Source organism: Esox lucius, chromosome 15 (assembly GCF_011004845.1).
Source record: "Esox lucius isolate fEsoLuc1 chromosome 15, fEsoLuc1.pri, whole genome shotgun sequence".
NCBI lineage: Eukaryota > Metazoa > Chordata > Actinopteri > Esociformes > Esocidae > Esox > Esox lucius.
Genome location: NC_047583.1, coordinates 23,797,421 through 23,822,293, shown reverse-complemented (window position 1 = coordinate 23,822,293; position 24,873 = coordinate 23,797,421). Strand labels below are relative to the sequence as shown.

The 24,873-nt window shown below is 42.9% G+C and overlaps 3 protein-coding genes across 12 annotated transcripts in view; all 3 read right to left on the bottom strand.

Moving 5' to 3' along the window:
* mapkbp1 (mitogen-activated protein kinase binding protein 1) overlaps positions 1 to 5,132 on the bottom strand; it is a 46,301-nt gene extending 41,169 nt beyond the window's left edge. For 2 of the 4 annotated variants that reach the window (XM_034297343.1, XM_034297344.1), the window contains exons 1-2: positions 4,206 to 5,132; positions 402 to 493 (exon numbers count right to left, since the gene is read on the bottom strand). In XM_034297343.1, the coding sequence (XP_034153234.1) occupies positions 402 to 493; positions 4,206 to 4,319 (206 nt within the window). In that variant the 5' untranslated portion in view covers positions 4,320 to 5,132. The remainder of the gene's footprint in view (positions 1 to 401; positions 494 to 4,205) is intronic. The other 2 variants (XM_010894814.4, XM_034297345.1) reach the window with 2 other exon arrangements.
* A 434-nt stretch (positions 5,133 to 5,566) lies between these two features.
* Positions 5,567 to 9,614, bottom strand: LOC105024734 (type-1 angiotensin II receptor). The gene is made up of 2 exons (XM_020054029.3): positions 7,680 to 9,614; positions 5,567 to 6,802 (listed from the first exon to the last, which is right to left on the bottom strand). The coding sequence occupies exon 2, from the start codon at positions 6,774 to 6,776 to the stop codon at positions 5,676 to 5,678; it is 1,101 nt and encodes a 366-aa protein (XP_019909588.1). The 5' UTR covers positions 6,777 to 6,802; positions 7,680 to 9,614; the 3' UTR covers positions 5,567 to 5,675.
* Positions 9,615 to 9,853: 239 nt separating this feature from the next.
* The window catches only part of mgaa (MAX dimerization protein MGA a), a 32,523-nt gene continuing 17,503 nt past the window's right edge, over positions 9,854 to 24,873 (bottom strand). For 4 of the 7 annotated variants that reach the window (XM_020054176.3, XM_020054180.3, XM_020054178.3 and 1 more), the window contains 19 exons: positions 23,779 to 24,509; positions 23,285 to 23,558; positions 23,035 to 23,204; positions 22,855 to 22,960; positions 22,174 to 22,733; positions 21,598 to 21,925; positions 20,067 to 20,270; positions 19,103 to 19,384; positions 17,526 to 18,541; positions 17,205 to 17,327; positions 16,813 to 16,924; positions 13,871 to 14,310; positions 13,632 to 13,769; positions 13,383 to 13,499; positions 12,910 to 13,003; positions 12,435 to 12,827; positions 12,146 to 12,316; positions 11,959 to 12,042; positions 9,854 to 11,837 (listed from right to left, as the gene is read on the bottom strand). In XM_020054176.3, coding sequence (XP_019909735.2) covers positions 11,047 to 11,837; positions 11,959 to 12,042; positions 12,146 to 12,316; positions 12,435 to 12,827; positions 12,910 to 13,003; positions 13,383 to 13,499; positions 13,632 to 13,769; positions 13,871 to 14,310; positions 16,813 to 16,924; positions 17,205 to 17,327; positions 17,526 to 18,541; positions 19,103 to 19,384; positions 20,067 to 20,270; positions 21,598 to 21,925; positions 22,174 to 22,733; positions 22,855 to 22,960; positions 23,035 to 23,204; positions 23,285 to 23,558; positions 23,779 to 24,509 — 6,134 coding nt within the window. In that variant the 3' untranslated portion in view covers positions 9,854 to 11,046. The remainder of the gene's footprint in view (positions 11,838 to 11,958; positions 12,043 to 12,145; positions 12,317 to 12,434; positions 12,828 to 12,909; positions 13,004 to 13,382; positions 13,500 to 13,631; positions 13,770 to 13,870; positions 14,311 to 16,812; positions 16,925 to 17,204; positions 17,328 to 17,525; positions 18,542 to 19,102; positions 19,385 to 20,066; positions 20,271 to 21,597; positions 21,926 to 22,173; positions 22,734 to 22,854; positions 22,961 to 23,034; positions 23,205 to 23,284; positions 23,559 to 23,778; positions 24,510 to 24,873) is intronic. The other 3 variants (XM_020054179.3, XM_020054177.3, XM_020054182.3) reach the window with 3 other exon arrangements.

The following is a 24,873-nucleotide window of genomic DNA, read 5'->3' as shown; positions in this document are numbered from 1 at the left end:
GGTCAAGCTAGCGAGATCCAATTGGCCAATATTGGCACGAAGTTCATATAGGTAATAACAAAATTAGTCCTGTGCTCGCACTAAACAACTACATTTTAGCCAACGGTAAAGTCCACTCCATTCCTAACCTATTCTACTGTTCAGTACAGAAAACTGCACTGCATCCGATGTTTCATAGGAAATAAAAATCAGCAAAACGTGAGCCCACTTCCATGTCTCTCCACAGACTTCCACCATCCAACCACTGGCCTCCATTCCCAGTGCGGAGCGGGGATGATGACCTGACACTTCAGACTGATACATCCACTGGAATATCTGGTTCTGTCCAGGAGTGGTTATGAATGATGTGCCGTTGTCGGGTGTGTTTTTGGTGTGAACCGGGTGTTCTCAGGGTCACTCACCCGGCTGGGTAGGCCACCAGTCCAGAGCGAGGGTCGCAGGCCAAAGCACGGTTCCCAAATGCTGTAATCCCCAGCACCTTCTCCAGTGTTACCTTGCAAATAAACAGCAGAGATATTATGAGATACAGTACAACCAATGGACACACACACACACACACATTCCTTTCGCAGCAAATGTTGAATAATTCATGAACAAGGGACAAATGCGTGAGATTTTTCGAAATGTGTGTGTGGGTGTGTATGTTCAGTTTGTGCCTGGAATACAAGGAGGAGCATCATGAATGGTCTACTGCTCTATCTACCCTGACAATCAGCTACAAAATGCCACAGATTCTGAGTCTCGAAAGCAGGGCAGCAAAAATTACGTAGTTTCAATAAATGTCCCTGTTTTTTATGTTATTCTGGTTGTAGATTCCCCGAACCAGGAGATCATTTGAAAAAAAATCGGACATCCTTTAGGGCATTCATTGAAAGTTTGCAGAACAACCATAGTTAGGGAGAGGTGAATATACAGACAGTCGTATGAACCCATTAAAAACACACAAAAGGAAAGGAACCTCTTCAAAGACTCAACAAATGTGCATCGTTCAACAACACGTGTTACAAGGTCCTACTAAGGAAAGAGAAAAGCAGCCTATACTCACAGGCTTTACAAGCCCTCACACTGCACTGACACTTACACTTCTTCGAGGCTTCAACCGTTTCTTCACCGGCAGTGACATTTCACAGGACAGGAGCCTTCCAGTCAGAGGAAAGTCAAATTTGGCTTGTCGACATTCCTCAGCCTGTCTACACCTTCACAGCCTACAGTGAATTATAGATAGCAGATAAATCCCTTATGAATAGATGCCTCTCAGTGCGTCCTGCCTCTTCAGCACGTCCCCAACAGCCAGAAGCCAGAACAGCCAAAGCCACTGATCTTAACCCCACACCCAAGAACACAGAACACACAATAAACAAACCCTGGAAAAAAGCTATTACAGCCTAACTACTGGAGTCCAATGAAGCCTGTTGCAGTAGAGAACCAGGCTGTAATCTTATAGATAATTTAACTACTTTTAAAACAGAGCTACCGTTAGTGCATTCATGTTAAAATATCTAGTTTGGTTGACCACATAATATCAGTCGTAGACATTTTTCTCAATTGGAAGAAAAGTCTGAGTTTTAGTTCTTCAAAGGAAGAAAGTGGTAAAGATTCAGACCATGTAGCAGATGACGACTTTGCTGTCCCTGCTTGTTTCGCCATAGGGTGCCAGGACAGAGAGCCTTGACGGGACTGAGGGGAGTTGCCAACACACCAGAAGTGGCAGAACAGAGTACTTGGGTTGGGCTAAATCAGTTGCAATGATTTGGTGAGAAAAATTCATAAAATTCTATTGACTAAATAACCATATAACCGCCTATATAGGCTAGATAATAGGAATAGGCTAGATTGTTGGGGCGTTGCTTACAGACAGAGTTTGAAACTTCCAGACAGGAAATGTGGAAGGATTATTTAAGTTAAACAATTTGTAAGATAGACTATACCTCCACAAATAGAGTTTAGAACAATGTGCTTTCTGCTCTTGGTTTACAGTTCCACTTCCAAGCCAAGGATAGTCAAGCCAACATTTATAACATAAACATAGCCGACATATATAATAGGAGGAACATTAATGAGCCTTGTACAAAGCATTAGACCGGTTTCTCCATCATGTTCAAAACAAATATTGATGAGTAGCCTATTGAGTGTAATGGATTTCCTTTTAATAAGCTGCAGCTGCATCAATGTTCGCTGTAAGTGTCCTGGTAATACATAGCCTAATGTGTCCTAATTTGCATCACATCCCCTAAATATTTACTTTAAAAAGAAATATGGTGAATGGTCCAAAAAAGGGAAAATAGTTTAATTTGGGGTGCAACCAGTAACAATACTAAAGTCTCAAGGCGGCAGGGAGGAAATAATCTAGAGCTCTGCAACATCAGTCCCAGTACAGTATGAAAACCCACACTTTACATCTCTCATATTCAAACAAAAGCATGTAGGCCCTATTCCTTTGTCTGATTCCCTACTCCACAGAGAGCTAAAGCCTCTACGCGAGACTAGCGGTTGGCTGACTGCAAAAGCTTCCAATCACCTCTTATTAGCCTACAGCCTAAGAAAACATAAGCGGCTTGACTTCAAATGAATGAAGCTCACTTTAGTTAACAATCAGTTAAAAATCACAACAGATAGCTACCCATATCTATTCATTATTTACTCAAGAAAACACAAACAACAGGATAAATAAACTTTCATTTTCTTATTTAATTTCCCCAAAAGCATTTTTGACTATCAGGGATAGTAAGGTAAACCTAATGTTTTGAAAATATAGCCTACATGAAGATAAAAATATTCACTCAACCCTGAATCCCAACATTCCCCCGCCTTCTACATAATACCAGTCCAATACAGTAGTGGTAGCCTAATAATTACATCTGGTTCATCTCTGCTTTAAGTGTGTCACGGAGCACTTGTCTCTCTTCAGAGCACAGAAACACCTCTTAAATCCCACTAGGAGAAACAGTCAAGAATACTAGGGCTACATGGGAAAGCCACGGGAGTAACCGATTGACCTAATTTGGACCTAAAACAATAGTATAATCATTTTGTCAGAGTAAACCATTCAATGTCAACAAATAATAAACAATATTATTATGTATATATTACTAGAAACAATTTCGGAATGTAAGGGATAAAGGACTTTAAAAAGCGCACATGAAGATAACGGAAGATTGTGCAGCAATTTACTATAAAGCAGAGAAGTCATTGTTATATGCTTACATTGGGAGCAACAAGAAGTGAATAGCAACTTAGAATGGCTGATCTAACAATCAGAAATCTAGAAAGCACTGTCCAGCATGGCTCGGCACTTGTTACTCCATTATAACCTGTTACAAACGCAGAAGTGTGAGTTGTACAATAATTCTGACTGTGCTAGTCACCGCCACGTCTTTTGAGACTTTGGAGAGTATATATATAGTAAACTACTGTCAGTGAACCCATAGGGTTGGAGCAGTTAGGTACAGTATAATCACTGCACTGGTTTATTTTTTTTACATGATACACAAGTAAACAGATAATCAGACTGGAATGCGCCCGGATACAGAGAATGAGATTCACGGAAGATAGGGGAAATTATTGTGACACAATTACATTCGAGGCCTCATTGGCTTTAATGTACAGTGTTATAATCAGAAATAGAGATATAGCCAATATAAATAACTTGTAAAGTACTTTGTTATAATTGTAATTAATGGTATTCTTCATAGCAATTAATCGGTTTAGTCAGGTACGTTGTGTGAGAGAAAATAAAGTTTGTAGCCTTCATGTAAAAGGAGGAATCACAACTCTGCTACTACATGTGTAATTAATTACTTCCACTGAGAAAGAGACCTTTAAGACATTGAGTTGGTTGCAAGCATGAACTACGTAGAATATGAGGAACGAAGCTGTTATATGAGCAACCTTCATGGGGTTACTGCTGCAGGGAAAATATGCCTGAATCATGCATGAAATGCCCTAGAACATATTATTCTGGTTTGTGATCAAACACTTCCCCAAATATGTAATGTGTCTGGACTTAAAGAATTAACATCTGGTTCCCTTTCCATTCATACTTGTAAGGCATATACTAACACAAAACAGAATTATTTTCACAGTAAGAATGTACCGTGCATGTTATTTTACCGGTAGATTTGACCGCCTGCTCGTAACGTTTAACCTGTATTATAATAGTATGCTGTAAATGGACCAATGCATGCCAGATAGTTGACCTTACATACCTTGCTACTGAGATTCTCTTTGTTGTTAAGCGCTTTATTCCTTCTCAATTTGATAGACGGCGAGCGGAGGAGATTTTTTATCCTATTCTTTATTGTGGATCCTTCCACCGTCATCTTGAAATCTAAATTCCGTCTGATCTCAGAAATCGGTTGAATTAGTACATGGAAATCTGGAAACCTGTGTTGATAGCCAGACAAAACGAGTTCCTGTGTAAGAAAATAAATAAATACATATCTAGATCAAATAAACGAAAAAACGAATGTGCTGTCATGCTTTCTTCTGGTTCGGTGTGTTGTGTAGCGTGTTCTGTCGGCTATCGGCGTGTGTGCGATTCCCGTTCATGTCATGCCCAGCTGTAACTGCCTAGCCAGGCTTTACGCATTATCCGTCTTTGCATGGAGGCTCTCCAGGAGATCCATTTGGGGGAACATGTCCGTGTCGATTGTCAACAGTACTGTAGAAGTTACTTCGATGGTCGGGTCACAGAAGACCGTTGGTCAGTATCCTCGAAGAGAACTGTCAACTGGGAAACTGGATATTCAGCACATTTTTGTCGCTACCATTACTAGTTTAGCTGGCTAGCCAAGCATTCAACCAACAGCGTCCCTGCTGTCTCTTGCGTCCCCACATGGAGAAGAAATATAGACTAGTTAAATGTTGAATGTGGCCAGTGCTATAGGCTTCATAGCTTGTAATTTAAAACAATTAGCAAGTTAGCTGCCTTGGTATGTTCAAAATGTATCGTTTAGCATTGTCACTGAAAAAACGTAGCTAGCTTGCCGCAGCATTGTTTTCTAGTTATTCCATTGCATGTTTGAATGACAGCTAGCTAGATGTCCTTAACGTCATTCTTACATAATGTTTGTTGTTCATAAGCTTTAACTATGACTGCCTGGTCAAAGCTGTCAGGCAAACCCAAAGCTACAGTGGTAATCCCATAACGTTACCCCAGTTAGTAGCACCGGCATTCAACCACCATTTGACAGTAGTTTTGTTTTGATTAGTGACGGACCAGGCATCTGACACAGCGCTGAGCTCGTAAGTCAATGTCGCCCTCAAGTGGTTGAATTTTGTCCCTTTTCACCTTACGTGTCTTGTCTTTTGCAAAGTCCTATCCTCCACCGTCCACTTAAAATTTAGTTCAGTCATTCCATGGAATATTCAAAAGAAAATAACGGGGAATGGCACCTTAATTAAAATGTGAACACTGAAAAACCACATTGTACATAAGTCTAATTTCCAAAACATATTTATTTTCTTATATTCAAAGGGTTTATTAATAATGTACAATCATCACACTGAGAAAAGTTCAACAGCTTTATTTGACTTGAAATATTACATAGCTGTGTGGCAGTTGACATTAAAATTCAGACACCATTCTTGCCTACATTTTATCTGTACATCACAAACAGCAGAAACCCAAAACCATTTGAAAGTACTATATCATTAATGTTTATCTACCTCTCAGCTCAAAGTTTGACTACGCTCACTGAAGTTTGACTACGCTCACCGAAATGTTTCCTTCCACTCCAAGCATACTTTCTCCACCAACAGACTGTACAACCTAGTGCTTTACTAATCTGCTCCCCAAGCCCCTCTTGGATGTGGAAAATCATGGGATCCAGTGTAGCATTGAGGCAATAGAGTAACTGGGATGACTCCACTAGAAGGTTCACCACATTGGCCACCCTACACTTATGAGTGTAGTCATACTGGGTGAAGAAGTAGATGCAAGCTATAATATGTAGCAACTGCCCTGGTACCCAGCACACCAGGAAATTGGCTATGAAAACTGCAATCAGCCAGATGGCCTTGTCCCGGCCCTGAATGTTGCCTGCGGCCCACTGCTGTCTTGACTGCCTCATCCTGGCTATAATCTTTACATAGGAAGGGATGATGAGGAGCAAAGGAACTGACACTTGCACAGAGTAGTAGGACAACAGATTGTAAGTAGCTGTGGTGGACTTGTATCTGGAGGTCACCACAGTTCCACAGTAGCGGACGCCGTCCTTGCGCTCCCAGTAGTTGATGTTCGGATAGCTGATGTAAATCAGCAGGGCAGTAATGGCCCAGAGGAGCAGGGAGACCAGGGAAGCGTTGCGCCGGGTGCGGACCATCCGGGACTCTAGCGGAAACACTATAGCCAGGAAACGGTCTGTGCTGACAGCACAGATAAACATGGTGCTAGAGGTCAGACCTATAAAGTGGAGTACATTACTCAGGACGCACAGTGAATGTCCCATGCCCCAGTCGTAGTTGTCACCCATGTAGATCGCCTTGGGTGGGATGGAGACCAGGTAGGCAAGGTCACACAGAGCCAGGTTCAGCACTCCGATGGAGCCAATACTCCACCTCCGAGACGGTTTCAGGCAGGTCACCAGGGTACAAAAGTTTCCGAAAATACCAAGGAGTGAGAGGGTATGGTAGAATGGGGGAATGACAGTGGCAGCATAGTTACGGTTCAAGCTACAGTCTTCAAAGGGGACTAAGGGGAGGGAAAGGTCTTCGATGACCGACAACGTGTTGTTTCTTCGACGTAACCAGCTGAGGGAGTTGTTCTTTTGAGGCATGATTCTTTCAAGAGTTCCTGTATCAACTGATAATGTAATACATCGGTCAGAGCAAACAATTACAAGTAATCAGTCAAATTTTGTGATAAAAAATGAAAAGTCAATACACAGAAATACCTAGTGGTACATAACAATACATAATACACGTTTTTGAGAAGAAATCACATGCTTTCATTTACATGCAGAACTTGCATTAGGTATTTAAAGAAGTTTTGTGATAAATGTTCTGCCATTCCAATGTGAAATAAGACCAATAAGGAAGATTTCAAATGATGTATGGTTTTGTCTTGTTTATTGGAAGTGTTGAAAACGGGGGTGGTTTTAAAAAGTTAGGAAGAAAAGCCACTGGAGTGGTTCCTCAAACAACTGTATCCTAGTGGTTAGCATATTTGGCCCGTAACCAAAAAGCTTCTAGTTAATCCTTGATGCAAAAAGTTGAAAACCAAGTGTTGTTCTGTGCTTCTGCCATCTAACCCCCAAAACAAAAATGCACACCCACCACATTGATTTATTTTACATTGGTAGAAGATATATACGTATTCTGATTCCATACCTGAATAGCAGAAGATTAAATACACAGATTGTCTAGTTTGCTTGGGTGATCAAAGTAGTGGATTTGTGCCAAAAGTCAATGTTATACTTGCTGTAGTCTATTGCTTGAAATGTATTGCCACAGTGCTAGAATTCTTGACAGTTATTCCAGAATATTAAGCACATGCTATGTTACAAATTGGATTAAGTCTGAAATAAATAAGTGCTGCTGCTATCACAAGCTACAGTAACAACAAGTAGGAAATTCATAAACATTTTCAAACTTCAGAGACAAAATTGAAAATAAATACTTGAACTACTTCAACTGATACAAACTAGCAGTTACAGAACTAGTTTTAGAAAAACACATACCCCTGAAGAATGTGGCTGTATTCGAGATAACCTCTTCAGAGTTCTGCAACTTCGTTCACAGCTGGGTATCACACTACGGCATCATATTATACCTGAAGAAAAAAATCATTGCTACCTCCAAAATACCACCTCATTCCCTTTAAAGTGCATTTAAAGTTACTTTGACCAAGTCCCATAGGGCTTTGGTTGAAAATATTGTACTACAAAATAAACTGCACCATTGTGCACAGTCACTGCTATGAATTTCACATGGGAAATCAAGACATTATCAGGTCATGGATAAGCTTGTTAGTTTGCCATTTGGTCTCATGGGACAGTTAAGAAAATGTCAGATCTCTGTTGACATCTTCAAAAAGGGCAAATGAAACAAACAAGAGTCCTCACCACCTTAACAGTCCGTTACCATTTACCCATGTACATTCTGTCAGGATATTCCTGTAAAGATAGCTTGTACAGTTACCCATGTACATTCAGTCACGATATTCCTGTGAAGATGGCTTGTAACAGTTACCCATGTACATTGTAACAATATTCCTGGGAAAATAGCCTTTTCAGTTACCCATGTACATTCAGTCACGATATTCCTGTGAAGATAGCTTGTAACAGTTACCCATGTACATTGTAACGATATTCCTGGGAAAACAGCTTGTACAGTTACCCATGTACATTGTCACGATATTCCTGGGAAAATAGCCTTTTCAGTTACCCATGTACATTCAGTCACGATATTCCTGTGAAGATAGCTTGTAACAGTTACCCATGTACATTGACACGATATTCCTGGGAAAGTAGCCTTTTCAGTTACCCATGTACATTCAGTCACGATATTCCTGTGAAGATAGCTTGTAACAGTTACCCATGTACATTGTAACGATATTCCTGGGAAAACAGCTTGTACAGTTACCCATGTACATTGTCACGATATTCCTGGGAAAATAGCCTTTTCAGTTACCCATGTACATTCAGTCACGATATTCCTGTGAAGATAGCTTGTAACAGTTACCCATGTACATTGACACGATATTCCTGGGAAAGTAGCCTTTTCAGTTACCCATGTACATTCTGTCACAATATTCCTGTGAAGATAGCTTGTAACAGTTACCCATGTACATTGTCACGATATTCCTGGGAAAATAGGCTTTTCAGTTACCCATGTACATTCAGTCACGATATTCCTGGGAAAATAGCCTTTTCAGTTACCCATGTACATTGTCACAATATTCCTGTGAAGATAGCTTGTAACAGTTACCCATGTACATTGTAACAATATTCCTGGGAAAACAGCTTGTACAGTTACCCATGTACATTCTGTCACAATATTCCTGAGAATATAGCTAACAGTTAACCATGTACATTCTGTCACGATATTCCTGGGAAAATAGCATGTTCAGTTACCCATGAACATTCAGTCACGATATTCCTGTGAAGATGGCTTGTAACAGTTACCCATGTACATTGTAACGATATTCCTGGGAAAATAGCTTGTACAGTTACCCATGTACATTTTAACGATATTCCTGGGAAAACAGCTTGTACAGTTACCCATGTACATTGTAACGATATTCCTGGGAAAACAGCTTGTACAGTTACCCATGTACATTTGGTCACGATATTCCTGGGAATATAGCTAACAGTTAACCATGTACATTCTGTCACGATATTCCTGGGAAAATAGCTTGTTCAGTTACCCATGTACATTCTGTCATGATATTCCTGTGAAGATAACTTGTACAGTTGCCCATGTAGTTACTTTGAATCATTTAACCAGACTTGAACCTACACTGCAGTGGACTACTCAGCATTGAAATGCATTGTCTTTGAGTGCTGAGCCACGCTGGAGACTCCTCTCGCTTAATCTTTAAGGTAATATAATTGAGCCCTACAACAAAGCATCTATCAGAAATGTATATCTAGGCAGCCCATATTCAATATTACATTTTATTTAAAGGCGTGACCCTTCTCTTATCAACATCCTAAACAAATGGTTATTGACACCATATAAAAATAAGAAAATGCTTTTTACAGAAAAAGACTACATTTTCAAAAAAACTACAACCATAGTCTTAAAAGTGGGAAAGTCATTATTTACATAGCATATTGTTGTAAAAATGTTTTGAAAACATCCTGAAATCTACACTTCGCTTCTTACATGCTTACAAACAGTCTTGATGCAGTTTAACAAGAGGGTTGGCTTTTAATTATTCAAGCTTAACCTCTTAGCAGCATAAAACATTACAGCCATAACACATTTCCCTCAACACCACCTTGTATACATGCGTTCTCTGAAATGGCACCCTATTCACTTTGACCAGGACCTTATTATGAAAGGGAACCGTTCGTCATTGGGAACACCTGTCAGTTCTACTCCTATTGTATTGTAAATGTCAGGGTCTCATTAAGAACTACATCACTGAACAAGTAAAGCTGCTCTTAAAGGTCACAAGCCGACTCAATGGTGTACTCGTCCTACAGGGACCTATTATGACACTGTTCTTTAGGATTTTCCTATGTGGAGATATGTTTGTCTGTGGGACACACTGAGTGGCTAGGTAGTATAGCAGTGTGCCACACAAATGCACCTTTTTGTTCCTCAACCTTAAAGACCTAATGATGTACAACCAAGAACTTACATTACAAACATGAAGATATAGATTCCCCATCATCCAATATGGAGACAGGGCCTCTCAAAATGTCAAACACACAACAGTTCGGTTATAGTAATATGAACGCAAACAGCATCTGTACCTTCAACTCTGTCCTCTGATAAGAAAAAACATGTGTAAGGCAGAACTACTGCACACCCGTAAATGATGAGTTCCTGGAACCTTATTACTATGGAATATTCCTTACTTCTCCTCTTCAAAACAAAGGGAAAGAAAGCAACAGTTCAGGGCCAGTGTTCAAAAAAAGTGTCTTTGAGTAAGTGTGTTGATCCACTATCAGATCCTTGTAAGCTTATCAACGGTTATCTAGAGAGGCAAAGCAGATTTCTGATCAGTACTTATTCTGAGTTTCAAACAGAAAAACTTCCAACAGTTAAAACAGTATCATGTCAGCGTTTCCATTTACATATTACAGGTCAATACATAGTATATACACATAGAAACGTCTTTGGGTTTACAACAGGCACATTAGGTAGTGCCCCATTTACAACAAAACTGGTGTGCAAAACAGGTGTTAGAAAAGGCCCGAGTGGTTGAGCCAGATATGGGTCATATTTATTAGGGCAAATCGGAAGCAAAGAAACAAGTGTTTCTTATTATCTTTTTTGTCCGTTTAGTGCCGAACAAATACAACCCATTTGAAAGTATGTCGAGTAGATATGGCTACAACGCAGACCCAGGCCTGAGTAAGTTAGTGTGTAGTTCTACATCGGAGAGTTGCTCTTTAGTCCAAGGGGGGTTAGTTTCGGCATGGGCCGCATCTGCACTAGTGGGGGCGGGGCCAGGGTATCAACAGGCTTCTCATTGGACTCAATCACCTTCGTCCCGCCCCCAACCTTCATCTGCAGAAGTGGGGGTGGGGTCAGGGCACCACCTTGGCCTTTTGCAGCACGTGCTAGACCTTTTAGTTGTGGACTGTGCCCGTTGACAGCTGCAGAAGCACCTGATCCTTCAGATGGTTTCAGATGAGCTCCGAGACAAACTTTCAGGTCCTGGGGTTGTGGCAGGCCTTTGATGGCCACTTCATCTGGCCCCTTCCCCTCTTTAGGCCCCAAGAGGTCCTCGTCCAGTCTTAGGAACAAAGGGCTGAGGGAGCGCTCATCGTCCCCGTCTCTGATTACCTCCTTCTCCGGATGTGGTGAGGTTTCCCTGTCTGTGCCCGCCTCCACAGGCTCAGTCAGTGGTGTGCAGTTTACCACTGCAGGACCTCCTGGGTCACTGCTGCTGTCATTGGTCAGTTGGTTGAGGAAGACTATCTCACTGAGGAGAGACTTTAGAGTGTCGTCTTCACCGCCTTCTTCATCCTCCGATTCATGGGTGGAACCCGTATTGATCTCTACAGCTCTACTCTGCTTCTCCAGCACCTTCCCTTGTTCCAGCCTAGAGCCCCTACTCTTCACTGGGGACAGCCTCCTCTGAGGGCCCCCTGACACACCTGGGACAGCCTGGACAGGTGGGACGTTGACCAGTGAAATCACATTGGCAATGTGAGGAACTAAAAAAAATAAGAAACAAAAAGGCATGTTGTTGATTCTCAACGGCTACACATTCAGCAAACCGGTTCACATTCAAAGACTTCGAGATTGAAGCAGTAAAAGCCAATATTAAAAAGTTACCTCCTCTGTTGTGAACATTACTAGGCGGAGTGAGAGAAATGGGCTGCGACATTGAGGGAATACTGATGGTGACTGAAGCGACACCTAAAAAAGAAGCAAGACATCGAAGAAGCATAAGAATCAAACTGTTGACCCGTTTCCATACGACCGAGTCGAGTTGGCGAGCCTGGAGTCACCGCCAGCCTACCTGGTGTCAGGGACTGCTGCATTTCCATCCCAGTGACCCGTCCGACCGACAGCAGAGAGCCAGGAGGGTGCAGTGGGCTCATGGTTATCACCTGCTGACATGGAACAACTCCACCCACTATGGACAGCATTTGAGGAGGGAGAAACCCGGAATTAGCACGTGGAAGATCTGCTGGGGGAAAAAACAGATTGACCAAGTGTTATTTTGTCCCATGGGATGTCAGTGTCTGAGGTTGGCCTGGCCCACACCGTGCAGATGGACAGTAACATGGTTAAAGAGTGAAGCTCACCTGGGGGAGGCTGTGGTTTCTTACGGGACAAGATGTTAGGTCTGGTCCTTTCATTTAATGGACGCCACCTTGCGGCTGGGTTCTTGGTGGGCGGGGTTGTAAGGGGACTCATTTTGGATTGTTGGGGTGCCAGCTGTGGGGGGACAGGTGCGGAGACTACCTTCAGCTTTAGAGCAGGGAATTTTGGATCGGGCGACTTGGTGCTACTGGTCGAGATGGTTGTATTGGGTGGGGTCGATGACAAGGCGGAGGGTGGAGTCGATGACGAGGCAGTGGATTGGGTCGATGACGAGGAGGCAGGTAGGGACACTTCGCTCCCCTTTCCGTTGGCCATGTTTTTCTGTTTGGTAGAAATGTCCCGTAGCTTCTTACGGATCAGCTCATATTTCTTTCCTGTCAACAGAACACAGACCAGTGTTATGTGGAGAACTCACTAGACGGGAAAACAGAGCGAAGCCAAATGGCAGACCATTACCAGATTTCGGGGTGGTTTTCTCTTTGTTCAGCACATTCTTCTGTTTTTCCAGAAGCTCACATTCGTTTCTTAGGTCATGCACTCGTTTTCCAGCCTGTTAAATAACAGAAATACATTTACTGACCACTTTTTGTTGTTTACCTGATGCAGTTCTGGGGGGGTAATCAAGATTAGCAAATGTTATTCAGCTAACTTTGCTGAAACATTAGAGTATTACATTTCTTTATTTACTAATGAAGATTTAAATGGACATGGCACAGTGGATTGCAAAAACATTTTAGAATATTTTTTTCACTCTGACCATTCAAAACAGTTTGTAGAGATTACTGTAAAACATTTATAAAAGAAGACAATTGAGCTGCTCTGTTGGGAAAGAAGCATATGCAGTCTCTTAAGTATAAAGGGTCCAGTTGGCCTTGGTAATAAGTAGTGCACTACATTGCAAAAGGGTGAAATTGGGGATTCAGGCTTACCTGTCCGAGGACGACCTCATCAATAGGTGCTGGTTCGTCAAGGACCAAAGTCTCCTTCAGGGCTTTCAAACTCTTCCGAAGTTCAACGCCACGATTTCTCAAATATCGGCCCCAGTTCTAATGGCAAAACAGAACAAACAACATTGCATATTACAGCAATGGACACTGAAATCACAGCAGAACTATATTTTGGGAAGAGCATAAAAGTTTGTTCATGGTTTTGTAATTCCAGAGAGGATAAAAACATACTTCAAATTTGGGCACCACTGCTCCTTCCACTTCCTTTGTGACTTTTGCCTCTATATGTGGAGTGATGCTCTCATGTGTTTTGTCCTCCACAGTCTCAATGTCTACAGCCATCTCCTGTACTGAGCTTTCTTCAACATCCTAAAAGACAAGTCCAAATTTAAAACACAAAAAACATGATTATCACAGAACATTTAAATCAACAGCCCAGCTGTGGGTTATACATTTTTTTTTTATCTTACACTGATGTTGATGACATCCCCTTTATCTTTGTTTTTGCGATTGTCATCCTCAGAATCCTCAGTCTCGTCCGAGGAGTTGTCCGTTTTCTCCTCCTCCTCCGGGTCCTCACGAAGGTCAACCACCTCCATCACCTCCTCTCGGTCTTCCAGAAGGTCCACCACCTCTATCACATCCTGTGTGTCCTCACAAAGGTCCACCACCTCCATCACCTCCTCGCTGTTCATCTCCTGGGTCTCCTTGGTGTTGTCCTTTGAGAGGGCACCAGCCGGTGGACTTGGGCTTGGTTTTGGCTCAGACTCGATGCAGGTGGTGTCAACAGAGGGGGATGAGACAGCAGACGAAACTTTGGTCCCTAAATACTCAGATTTTCCGTGAAGTGTCTTGACCTTCTCTTGGGAAACGTACTGAATGTTCCTCAGGATCTGTTCCTCCGACGCTCCTGTGGAGAAGATTTTCAGTTTAAGGTACAATCATAACATTTACAGTCATGTGATAAAGTACACTTTCTGGAAAGTCTTTATTTTTGACATATTTGGACACATGGATATTTCAGTCAAATTGCAACCACATTCATTGATAACAGTAACCCAATTTAGTAAACCACAGAAAATACAATTGGAAATAATTAATGCAATTACAATACAAATCATTTACAAATCATTTAAATCAGGTACACCACACCATGTGGAAATGCTTTAAGAAAATCCTTAAGAGAGTAACTTTGGAGATTCCAGCTTCCCATAAAGATGAGATACATGTTCTGGTTTGGTGTTAAACATATGGGTGTGTGGTAAAATTACGGCAATATCAAAACCATTTTTAGTCAAAAAGATTACTGATGCTCACCACTCTGGGAAGGGAAACAAAGGCATTTAAAAGTACTTTATTCCACTGACCGACTGATTACCAAGTAAAGGAAAAAAATTCCAGGCTACTGGCAGTCTAGATAGGACAGGCTGTCCCAGAAAATGCAGCCCAAGATTTGACTGAAGAACCCCAGGATAAAATCAAGGGATCTACAGGCCTCCCTTCCCGCAGTCAATGTCAAAGTCCATGACTGTACATACTTACATGGGAGGTCAGAAAGGAGGTCAAAAAGGAAGAAGCCTCTGCTCTCAAAACAAATGTCAGGCCACGACTGATGTTTGCTAATAACCCCCGGGTAAAGACCAAATCTGCTGGGACAATGTGCTCTGGACAGATGAGTCAAAGGTTGAGTTGTTTGTCCATTATGCCAGAAGCCATGTGTGACAAAAATGAAAGAGAGCCTTTGAACAGAAAAACCTCATACCAAATGTAAAGCTTGGAGGCTGTGGCATTATGATTTGCTGCCTCAGGGCTAAGCCAACTTGTCATTGTTGAGTCAACCATATCAATGTCATGCGGTGGGGGAACATGAAGTGGGCTGTGCACGAAAGAAAGCCCTCAAACATGACACAGTTGAAGCAGTACTATGACGAGTGGGCAAATATTCCTCCCAGTCCATATAAAAGACTGATATATAGTTACAAGAAATGGCTACATTAAGTTATTTCAGCCATAAGGGCAACAACAGATATTGAAGCTAGGGGTATAATTCTGTTATGGTTCTGAGGATTTTTGAAGAATAAATTGCAAAATACACTGCTCAAATACATTTATGGAACACATAAGCATCACAGTATAACTTCTGGTTGGATGCGAACTGCATTTCATTATACTGTACTTCTATTTGTTCAATGACAAAGAATCTAATCTAATAACACCCAAGTCAATTAAACTTCAGGGATATCAATGTCCAGTTAGAAGCATAAGCAATTGTGAATCAATGTCACCTGTTTTGGTGCTAATGAAAGTGAGAACAGGTGCACTGGAGAGGCAACAGCAAAACGACCCCAAAAAAGGGAATGGTTATGCAGGTGGTAGCCACAGACAATTGCTCTCTCCTTACCCTTCATAACTGATACATCTCTAGTTTTGTGTTTTGTCACTACTGGAAGCATAGGTGGTACCTGCAGCCCATTCAGGTTGCATAGGTAATCCAGCTCCTCCAGGATGGCACATCCATATGTGCCATTGTAAGAAGGTTTGCTGTGTCTCCCAGTACAGTCTCAAGAGCATGGAGGAGATACCAGGAAACAGGCTGTTACACAAGGACAGCTGGACAGGGCCGTATAAGGGCATCAACTTAGCAGCAGGACCGGTATCCGCTATTTTGTGCAAGGAGGAACAGGAGGAGCACTGCCAGAGCCCTACAAAATGACCTCCATGCTACTGGTGTGCATGTTTCTAACCAAACTGTCAGAAACTGATTCATGAGGGCCTGACGTCCACTAGTGGGACTTGAACTCACAGCCCAGCACTGTGCAGCTTGATTGGCTTTTGCCAGAGAACACCAGAATTGGCAGGTCCGCCATTGGCTTCCTGTTCTCTTCACAGATGAGAGCAGGTTCACACTGAGCACGTGACAAACGTGAGAGTGTAGAGACACCGTGGTGAACATTATGCTGCCTGCAACATCATCCAGAATGACCGGTTTGGCGGTGGGTCAGTGATGGTCTGTGGAGGCATATCCTTTTAGGGTCGCACAGACCTCCACGTGCTAGCCAACGGTACCCTGACTGCTGTTAGGCACCGGTATGAAATCCTCTGAACCATCATCAGACCTTACGCTGGTGCAGTGGGCCCTGGGTTCCTCCTGGTGCAGGACAATGCCTGGCCTCATCTGGCCAGAGTCCGTGAGTGTCATTTTTTTGTGCAGTGTATAATCTTTCAATGTAACTTCTTAAATTATTTTACCTTACCACATCCATATGGACGAATAACTACTTCACATAACAGTAAATGTATTTATAAAGCCCATTTAAATTTAGTTGTTGCAAACACACAGAACACAATGTTATTTTGACGTTAGACAATTAACAGTCAAGGGGAAGGTTAAATATTTAATTTCCATTATTACCAGTTAAATGGGACATCTTTTTGAGATGAGCGTCTCTCTTCAGTGTCAGTGATTCTTTTAGCTTCTCCTCATTTCTACTTCTCTTTGTCAGATCCTCAATCTTCTCCTTTGCCTGGTAAAATGACAGAGTTGACTTGTTATCTATCAACAATGGGTGCTTCAACAAAACAAAGCGAAAACTTTGATCTGATCAGGCACACAACACCCCGTTTCCCTTTGTAGTGCCACAGGGCTCTAGTTAGTAGGGCATTAGAGAATACATTGCCGTTTCGAAAACCCACCTTAACTGAAGGAGGAAAAAAGCTTTGGATTAAACAACAGCATAAATACCTAAAATTGTAATGCAAGCGAAACATTTTAAATAATTGTAACCATCCCTTTAAGGAGCTTACATTTTCAAGGATTGAAACTTTTGAAGCTTTTTGGTCCATTTGCAGTGAGTCCCTCAGTCGATTAAATCGTTCCTGTAACTCGTGGCGCCGATTCCTTTCCAAAACGTTGTGATGCAACTGCTTCTACATAACACAACAGGAAGAATTTTGAAAACTATGGAATACAATATTAAAACATACGGGCACCACAGAGCTGCAGTTTAAGTAAAGAACTAGACTGTAGGACACAAATAGACTACTGTTTAGGCTTTTTAGATGAATACGGTTTAAATGACTGAATCTGAAGACAGACTTGTGTTGCATGAAGCTGAGAGTTCTTACATTGATGACATCAATGAGATCCTCTTTATTCACAGTGGAATCAGACGAATCTGTGTTGTCAGATGAGTTGTCGGTCTTCTCATCCGTTTCCCCGTCTGTGCTATCAGAGTCGTCCTCATCCTCAGTCATGTCCAACGCCTCCAGCTCCTTCTTCTTCTGTGGTCTAGCGCACATCTGGAGGGGATGATGGACCCCAACCACCTTAGGTGTGTTAACATTCAAGTTCATTTTGAAGATGGTGTTAGCTTTGACAGCTGTCTTTTTAACCGGGCTTAATGGTGGATTGACAAGTTTCGGGATAGGCTGCAGCACTCGAACTACCTCAGACTGGATCTTGGGGACCGCTGTGACGGTGTTGGACTTGATGAATTTAAACTGGTGGCTTATTGGGGCTTTTACGGACATAGGGGACTTGGCAGTTGTAGGAGTTGGCGTGGATTTCTGACAAGGCAGCCTCCAACTATATACCTCAGAAGTGACCTTTGGATCTACACCGGTGTCCACTGTAGAGACACTGTCGGCTTTGACACCAGTGTCTGGAACATTTTTTGTGGGAGTTATTACAGTAATTACTGTGAATTTGGGAGGAGGCTCCAAGACAGTTAAGCCCCCTACTACAGGCAGCACCTTGGACGGACCCTGGTTGGGCACCTTAGGACACTTGATGATGATGGGCTCCTTGTTGCCTGTCTGAGAAACTATCTTCAAGCTGTACGTCTCCCCGTTCGTCTCAGCGGGCGACAGACTAACGGTGCCGGCGTGGAACAACTTGGAGCCTGGCAGGGACGCCGTGACCTGGTGAGGGGTGGCTTTCGGGGCGATGGAGGTGTAGGCGGTGCTGGTCGGAAGCTTTGGGAGACTGACAGAGAGAAGGGGGGCGCTGGTGATCGTGGAAGCCATGCTAACAGGGCCCTTGCTTGGCGGTGCAGCGTGGGAGGTGGTGGAGGGGGAGCTGGTTACGGCGGCCGTCGACCCTGAAGCCAAGCACGCAGGCGTTGTTAAACTGATCATCCCACCTGAAAAGACAAAATGTTTCAATGTTAAACTAAATAAAACACAGACAAAAAGGGAATTCCTCTGCAGAAGTTTGCAAAATCTGAAGCGGACATATCTATTTATGATCTTGTGAAAAGCTGAATTGTATATTCAACCCTGAGACAACAGGCTCAGCACTGGAGGTCCACACCCTGGGGATTACAACTCTGCCCCCGGGTCGTGTCTAGTGCACCAGAAGCCAGTAACACATATTTTACTAGGATCCTTTAGCTGTGGTGGGGCAAGGCGGTGGACCCTTGGGCTCAGAAAGGAGCAACTGAAATGTATTTCATGCAACTGTAGATGTGTGTACTTTTTGGATGTCATATCTAAATGTTAATATCCTAGCTGTCCCAAACTGCAAGTAGTAATGCACATTGTAAAATAATCTGATACTGTCACACGTTCTTCTCATAGTAGTCTTTACTTCTGGCCAAGCCTCAAATCGGGTGGAACCAAGATCAATCTGCTATTTTTTTTCATCAGAATATCAGTAATTGAATAAATTCTGTAAATTGTGAGCAAGAATCACGTTCACTCACCCGTGTTGCGCATGACAAGGTTGGGGTTGAGGGCCTGCAGTTGGCTGAGGGGCACCAGCTGGATGAGCTGCCCGCTGGGGTTCCGGAACAGTGTGGCCCCAGAGGTGCTCCGTACCTGCTGTAGCACTACCCTCTGCCCCGTCCTGGGAGAGGTCAGCGGGCTGGACGGGTTCGTTGAGGGAGGGGGAGGCGGGCACTGAATTCTGACGGTGGTACTGGGGGCTGGGATCCTGATGACCCTTGCAGCACAGGGGAAGGTTTTGCGAGAAGACCCATCATCACCTGAAACGACAAAGAAATGCATTGGAAACGTGGTGGGAAATCCAATGGGGGAAACCGAGGTTGGGATTGAAAGGGTTAAGCAGAGGCTTGCTATTTGGTGCGATGTGACAGAGGTAACAGCACACACAGAGCAACGTGACCACTAATCACTGTGAATTGGGGGGTCACAAACACCAACTAGTACTGCACGATAACAGGTGCAATATCCAAATTGCCAACTTGTGCAATTTTCAGCCCAATTGAGGCTGAATAAGACGGTGCGTCATATGAGCCGATTGCCCTCGTCGTCTGCCCGTCATTTTATTTTATTTTTTTATGAAGATGCTCCATTGAAATTGTGGTATGGCAGTGGCGGTCAGCCAAATGCGCAAACATAGCAAATGGCAACACAGTCAATAAGTATATACTACTATGCCTTGGACACAGGCAGCTCGTTAAAATCTGTTACAAGTGTCTAAAAAAAAACAAAAAAAAAAACACTTGTATTCAGTTGTTTACACCCAAGTGCTGGAATATTGCAATTCATAGTAATATTTGACACAATAATATGATTAAATATTGTATTCAAATCATGCAACCCTACCGCTGACAGATATTATAAATGTATCAGGCTATTAGATCAAAACTTGCAGAAGGTTTGTCCACCACATTAATCAATGGGATGTATAATGGCTGGCTGTACCTGTGGAGGAAGGATCAGAGGACGATCTACTGGAGGCTGCCTCTACCAGAGAGGTAGAGAGAGGGGTAGAGGGCATTCCGGGCTGCAAGATACTGCCCAATGACTTGGAAGGATCACTAGTGAGGGGAAGCCTCGGCTGTGAAGAGCTAATCTGTTTCACCACAAACCGTGTGAAGTCCTCCCCTGCCTGCGGCAGGTGAGTTACTGTGGAGCAGAGATGAAGGCAGAAATTCAACGGATTGAGCTTTGCTGATTGATGTGTGAGAATATGCAATCAATATTATTCTGCTATGAACTAAGGATTTTAAATTGCCCTGGAGGGAAGATTAATGCATCAAAGTAATAAAAAGGTTTTAAAAAATATGAATTTCAAATCAAATTAGACAGTAGTTTCCAAAAGGAAAAAATTTATTATAAACATTTAAAATGAAAGGGTGTATATCAGACAACTGATAAAAATACAAAACATAAAAAGGAACACTGGCATCTGAGGTAAACTGCCTATAAGGGCTGCACGATTTATCGAATTATAATAGAATTTGCGATATCGACATGTGCAATATCCAAATCGACCAACTTACGCGATTTTCAGCACCCCAAAAAATGTGAATGAGATGCGCTTCATGTGGGCCATGCATCGCACGTCCGTAATAGTTTTCTTGTGGCTACAGTAGGTATTTTTGTTTAAATACTTTCAATGTTAGAGTTAACACTGCAATTGCTAGAGAAGTCATTTGCTTCAAGCTAGTAAGTAGCACCAAGATATTGTCCCACATAGCCTATGAAACAGCATGATTATTTAAAGTTTCGGCTTATAAACATACTTAATATGGGAGAAAATATACCTCAAGGGTTGAGATGTTTTGCCTAACCAGCTTTGACAACGGCACAAACATAGCAAACGACATTACATTAAATGAGCAGTTAAACGAATAGTTTGACACAGGTTGCCCCTTCAAATTGGTATATGTGTAAAATAGAAGACACTGAACTTTAACTCGATTTTTATTGAGTGTAATAGCACATTATGTAGGCTATGATCTTTATTTTTAAGTGAGATTATCTATACTGTTTACATCTATGTTGGAAAATCACAAATCATAACCGTAATTGCAATATTTGTCAAAGAAATCACGATTCAATATTTTATCCATATCGTGCAGCCCTACTGCCGATATACCACAGCTAACTGTATTCAGTTTTAGAAAAACTGTTCTATTTAAGCAATAAAGCCTGAGAGGGTGTGGTATATAGCAAATTGGGTGGTTCAAACGACCAATTCTGGATAAAAGCAGTGTATAAGAGCACATTTCACTGGTATGACAGAAAGTTCAAGATTACTGTTTTAATTGCATTTGAAATGGTATATAATAGTAATGAGGCACCTCTGGGGGTTGTGGTATATGGACAATATAACCACATCAACCCATTTTGCCTGAAAATACCACACCAGCTCAGACATTATTGCTTAAATACCACTATTGTTCCATGTAAGGTCGAAACAAACACAATAACAAAACAAAATTCTTACCAATAGACTTGGGGCTAGCAGCAACTGGAGTGTCAGAGGAAACACTGGTGGTGGTCACCGTGGCGACATTGGTGGTGGTCACCGTGGCGACACTGGTGGTAAGACTGGCTGCTAATTGGGCTGGTTGTTCCATGGAGGAACTTGTATTCGTTAAACCTTCAAAATCTTCAGCAGTTGCTGAGGGGTTTTCATGTGATGACATAGACGTCTCCAGACCAACGGGCCACTGTAACCTTTCAGTAAGGAAGGCAGCGAGACGGTTGGCCGGGTGAATGGCTCCCATCCTGCCCAGTTGTATCTTGGCATGGGGGTAGGACCTGCCATTCACCTGCAGATACACAAGGACAAATAGTGAAGTGCAATGGAACATGAGTATTCTCTTCTCAAGAGGTAATCCCAAATGGCTGCCTATTCCCCATACACTGCACTATGTCTCAACAGAAGCTAATGCACTGAGAATGGGAATAGGGTGCCACTTCAAACAAAGTAGGAAAATGGATTTAGCTAAAGCCTGGAAGTCACCTTTGACATTTTGCACAAACAGTGTAGGTTACGCTAGATATTTATAATGCCTACCGTGACAAGTTCCTGGTCTGAGGTGGATGCTAGCTTAAGGTTGGCAGTAAGGAGGCCAGCAGGAGAAACACCATTTAGGAAAGGCAGGCCCTTCCATTTTAGACTCTTTCTTTTGACCACAGTCTTGTTCTCCTTCACGATATGCTTCTCCCCCACCTTCTTCACGCTCTGTCCTTCCTCAACATCCTCTCTTGGCTCCTCCACCTCCCCTTCCTCCATCTGTGTTTCTTCATCTTCCTCTCTCATCCATTCCTCTTCCTCACAGTTCTCCTCTTCGACTCCTTCTGGCCGCGGACCCTGAGAGATGTGTACCTTGTAGTGGATGCAGCAGCTCTCTACGTCGTTCTTCAGGGTCTGAGACACAGGTTTGATGAGGTAACCTTTGACCCAGAAGGCGTTGGTGAGGTGGTCCTGGGCCATGTGTTCACACACAATCCTAAGGACCAGGTTCCTGTCGGAGAGGCTCCTCCACTTACAGTCAGACACGATCTCCAGACGCTTGGAGGGCTCAGTGAATGGCTGACTGTGGGACAAAGACTTCAACTTCCTGGAGGGGCTCACTACAACAGAAAAAGTAAGCAGCCAATAAGAATGCGTTTCAGGACAGGCTCTGGTTTCTGGAAGCATTCAAGTCTTGATGTGGGGTACAAGTGTTTGCTATTCAAGAAAACACAACATTACCTGGTCCTGTCGGTTCGTATTGATCGCCATTGTTTTCAGGGCGGTTTGTGCTCTTTACTTGGAACACACGCACCCTGGCACATGACATGGTCCCATCCTTCTTGACCTGAATAAAAAAAAGAAATCTTTAGAAAATTCAAGGGTGGAGGTGGTGTCTACCGCTTGTGTTGACATACGTACCAATCCGTGAGTCCCCCCTGCAGATGAAGGTTCTTCCTGCAGGGGAATCCATGGGAGGTGAACTGGTGTTGGGGCATGGAGGGGCTCCGGGTCGATCTCTGCGTCCGTCTGCTTCCACAGTGTCCTCACTCGTACAGCTGGCTCTGACACTGTCTCAGCTTCTCTAAGAGCTAAGAAAGAAACAAATCAGTTCACCTCACTGAATATAACGGTTTTATTCTGTTGTTTATCAAGACTGAAGAACACTCACTGTATGCCATCCTCATCCTCTTTCTCTTCTTCCTCTTCTTGGACAAGGCCTCCTCTGGTGGACTGAATTGTGGTCCTTTAAGATTTTTGAGCACAACCACTTTCTGTCTGAGACAGCTGCAGCCAAAGATGCAGTCAATCTTTCCACAGTGGGTAATTCGGCGGTCTTGTGCCAGGCTGGCACACACACAGCCCAACCGACAGAAAGCATTGAGGCAGGGAGGGGCTCGGCACTTAATCTTAATAGGAGCTGTAGGGTTCTCACAAACAAAGCCCTGAAGAGAAAGTAAATGTAGGCAATCATTGTAAGTATGGCTAATGTTGAAGGGATAAAATCAGAGTTGGCTTAATGCCCTCACAAAACCAGCTTAACAAAGAAGATCAAAACTATAAAGACAAAATAGAAAATAAGAACATTCTAAAATGTCTATGCCTTTATGTTGGACCAGACTAAACAAGTCAAAAAGCAGATTTAATTGTGTATGGTCTTCTTACTGTCGAGGTGAAGAGCGAGGTGAGGGCGATCGTCGCCCTCACCTGAGTGATACAGGTCCGATGTTCACCCTCCCAGACAACCCCGTCCTCAAGATCCCTCTGTTTGACCAAGGCCTTGGTCAGCCCAGGAACAACAACCCTGTTCTGTGCAGAAGCAGGCTCTGGGTCAGAGTGGTCATCCTCAACAGGAGCCAGGTGAGCAGGAGGGGGCACTTCAACTTCTGGCCTCGACACAAGGGAGTCTTTGGATGGTGGAGGAGACTTGACCCTTGGCTTCCTCTTTCTCCTTTTCAAATTTGTATCTGGGTCTTCTTGGGTGACGGGGGCTGCATTGTCCATAAATTGTGGTGGTTTAATGGGCAGTGGTGTTGGGATCACTGTAGGTCCTGCACTTGCTTTCTCTCTTTTCTGGTTTGTGCGTGGTCTTTGTTGCCTTTTCTCAGTTTTTTCATGTTTTTTATGTCCTTTGGATGCAAGGGGCAGTCTAGATTTTTTGGATGGGGGGGTGAAAGTAGCAGGTGGTGCCTGTTTCTTCAACACACTGTCCAGTGTTCGGACGTAGCTGGTGCTCTTGGTTGGAAGCTGGTAGGTCACCGGGGTGACCACAGCGGTCTGGTTGAAACTGGCAGCACGCTCGTCAATTAGTTTCCCTTCGTTAGCTAGATACTCATCTAACATGTCACTGCAGAAGGCCGACAGGTTCTTTCGGACCACATCTGAACTTGGGCCAGCTAGAAAGTAAAAAATGAATTATGTATATCAGCACTGAACAATAAAGTGTACCCCTATATGGCTACATAACACAGGAGACAAGATTAATGGATAGCACCCTCAGTAATTATTAGGGCCCTAAGAATTTTGTTTTTGGCTCGACACTCTAAAAAGTTTGGATTTGAAATCAATTAATTTCTCTGATTTTACCGGGGATAGTTAACATACTGTACATATTGGTTTCTTCATCTAGCAACTATAACACAATTTTGTAGTAACCCTACATCAAGACACATTTTTGGCAGACACCAATTGCAGACTTCAAAGGTAAATGCAAAACCCAGAATCAAGACTAGAAATGTATAGTGGTGTTATATATATATA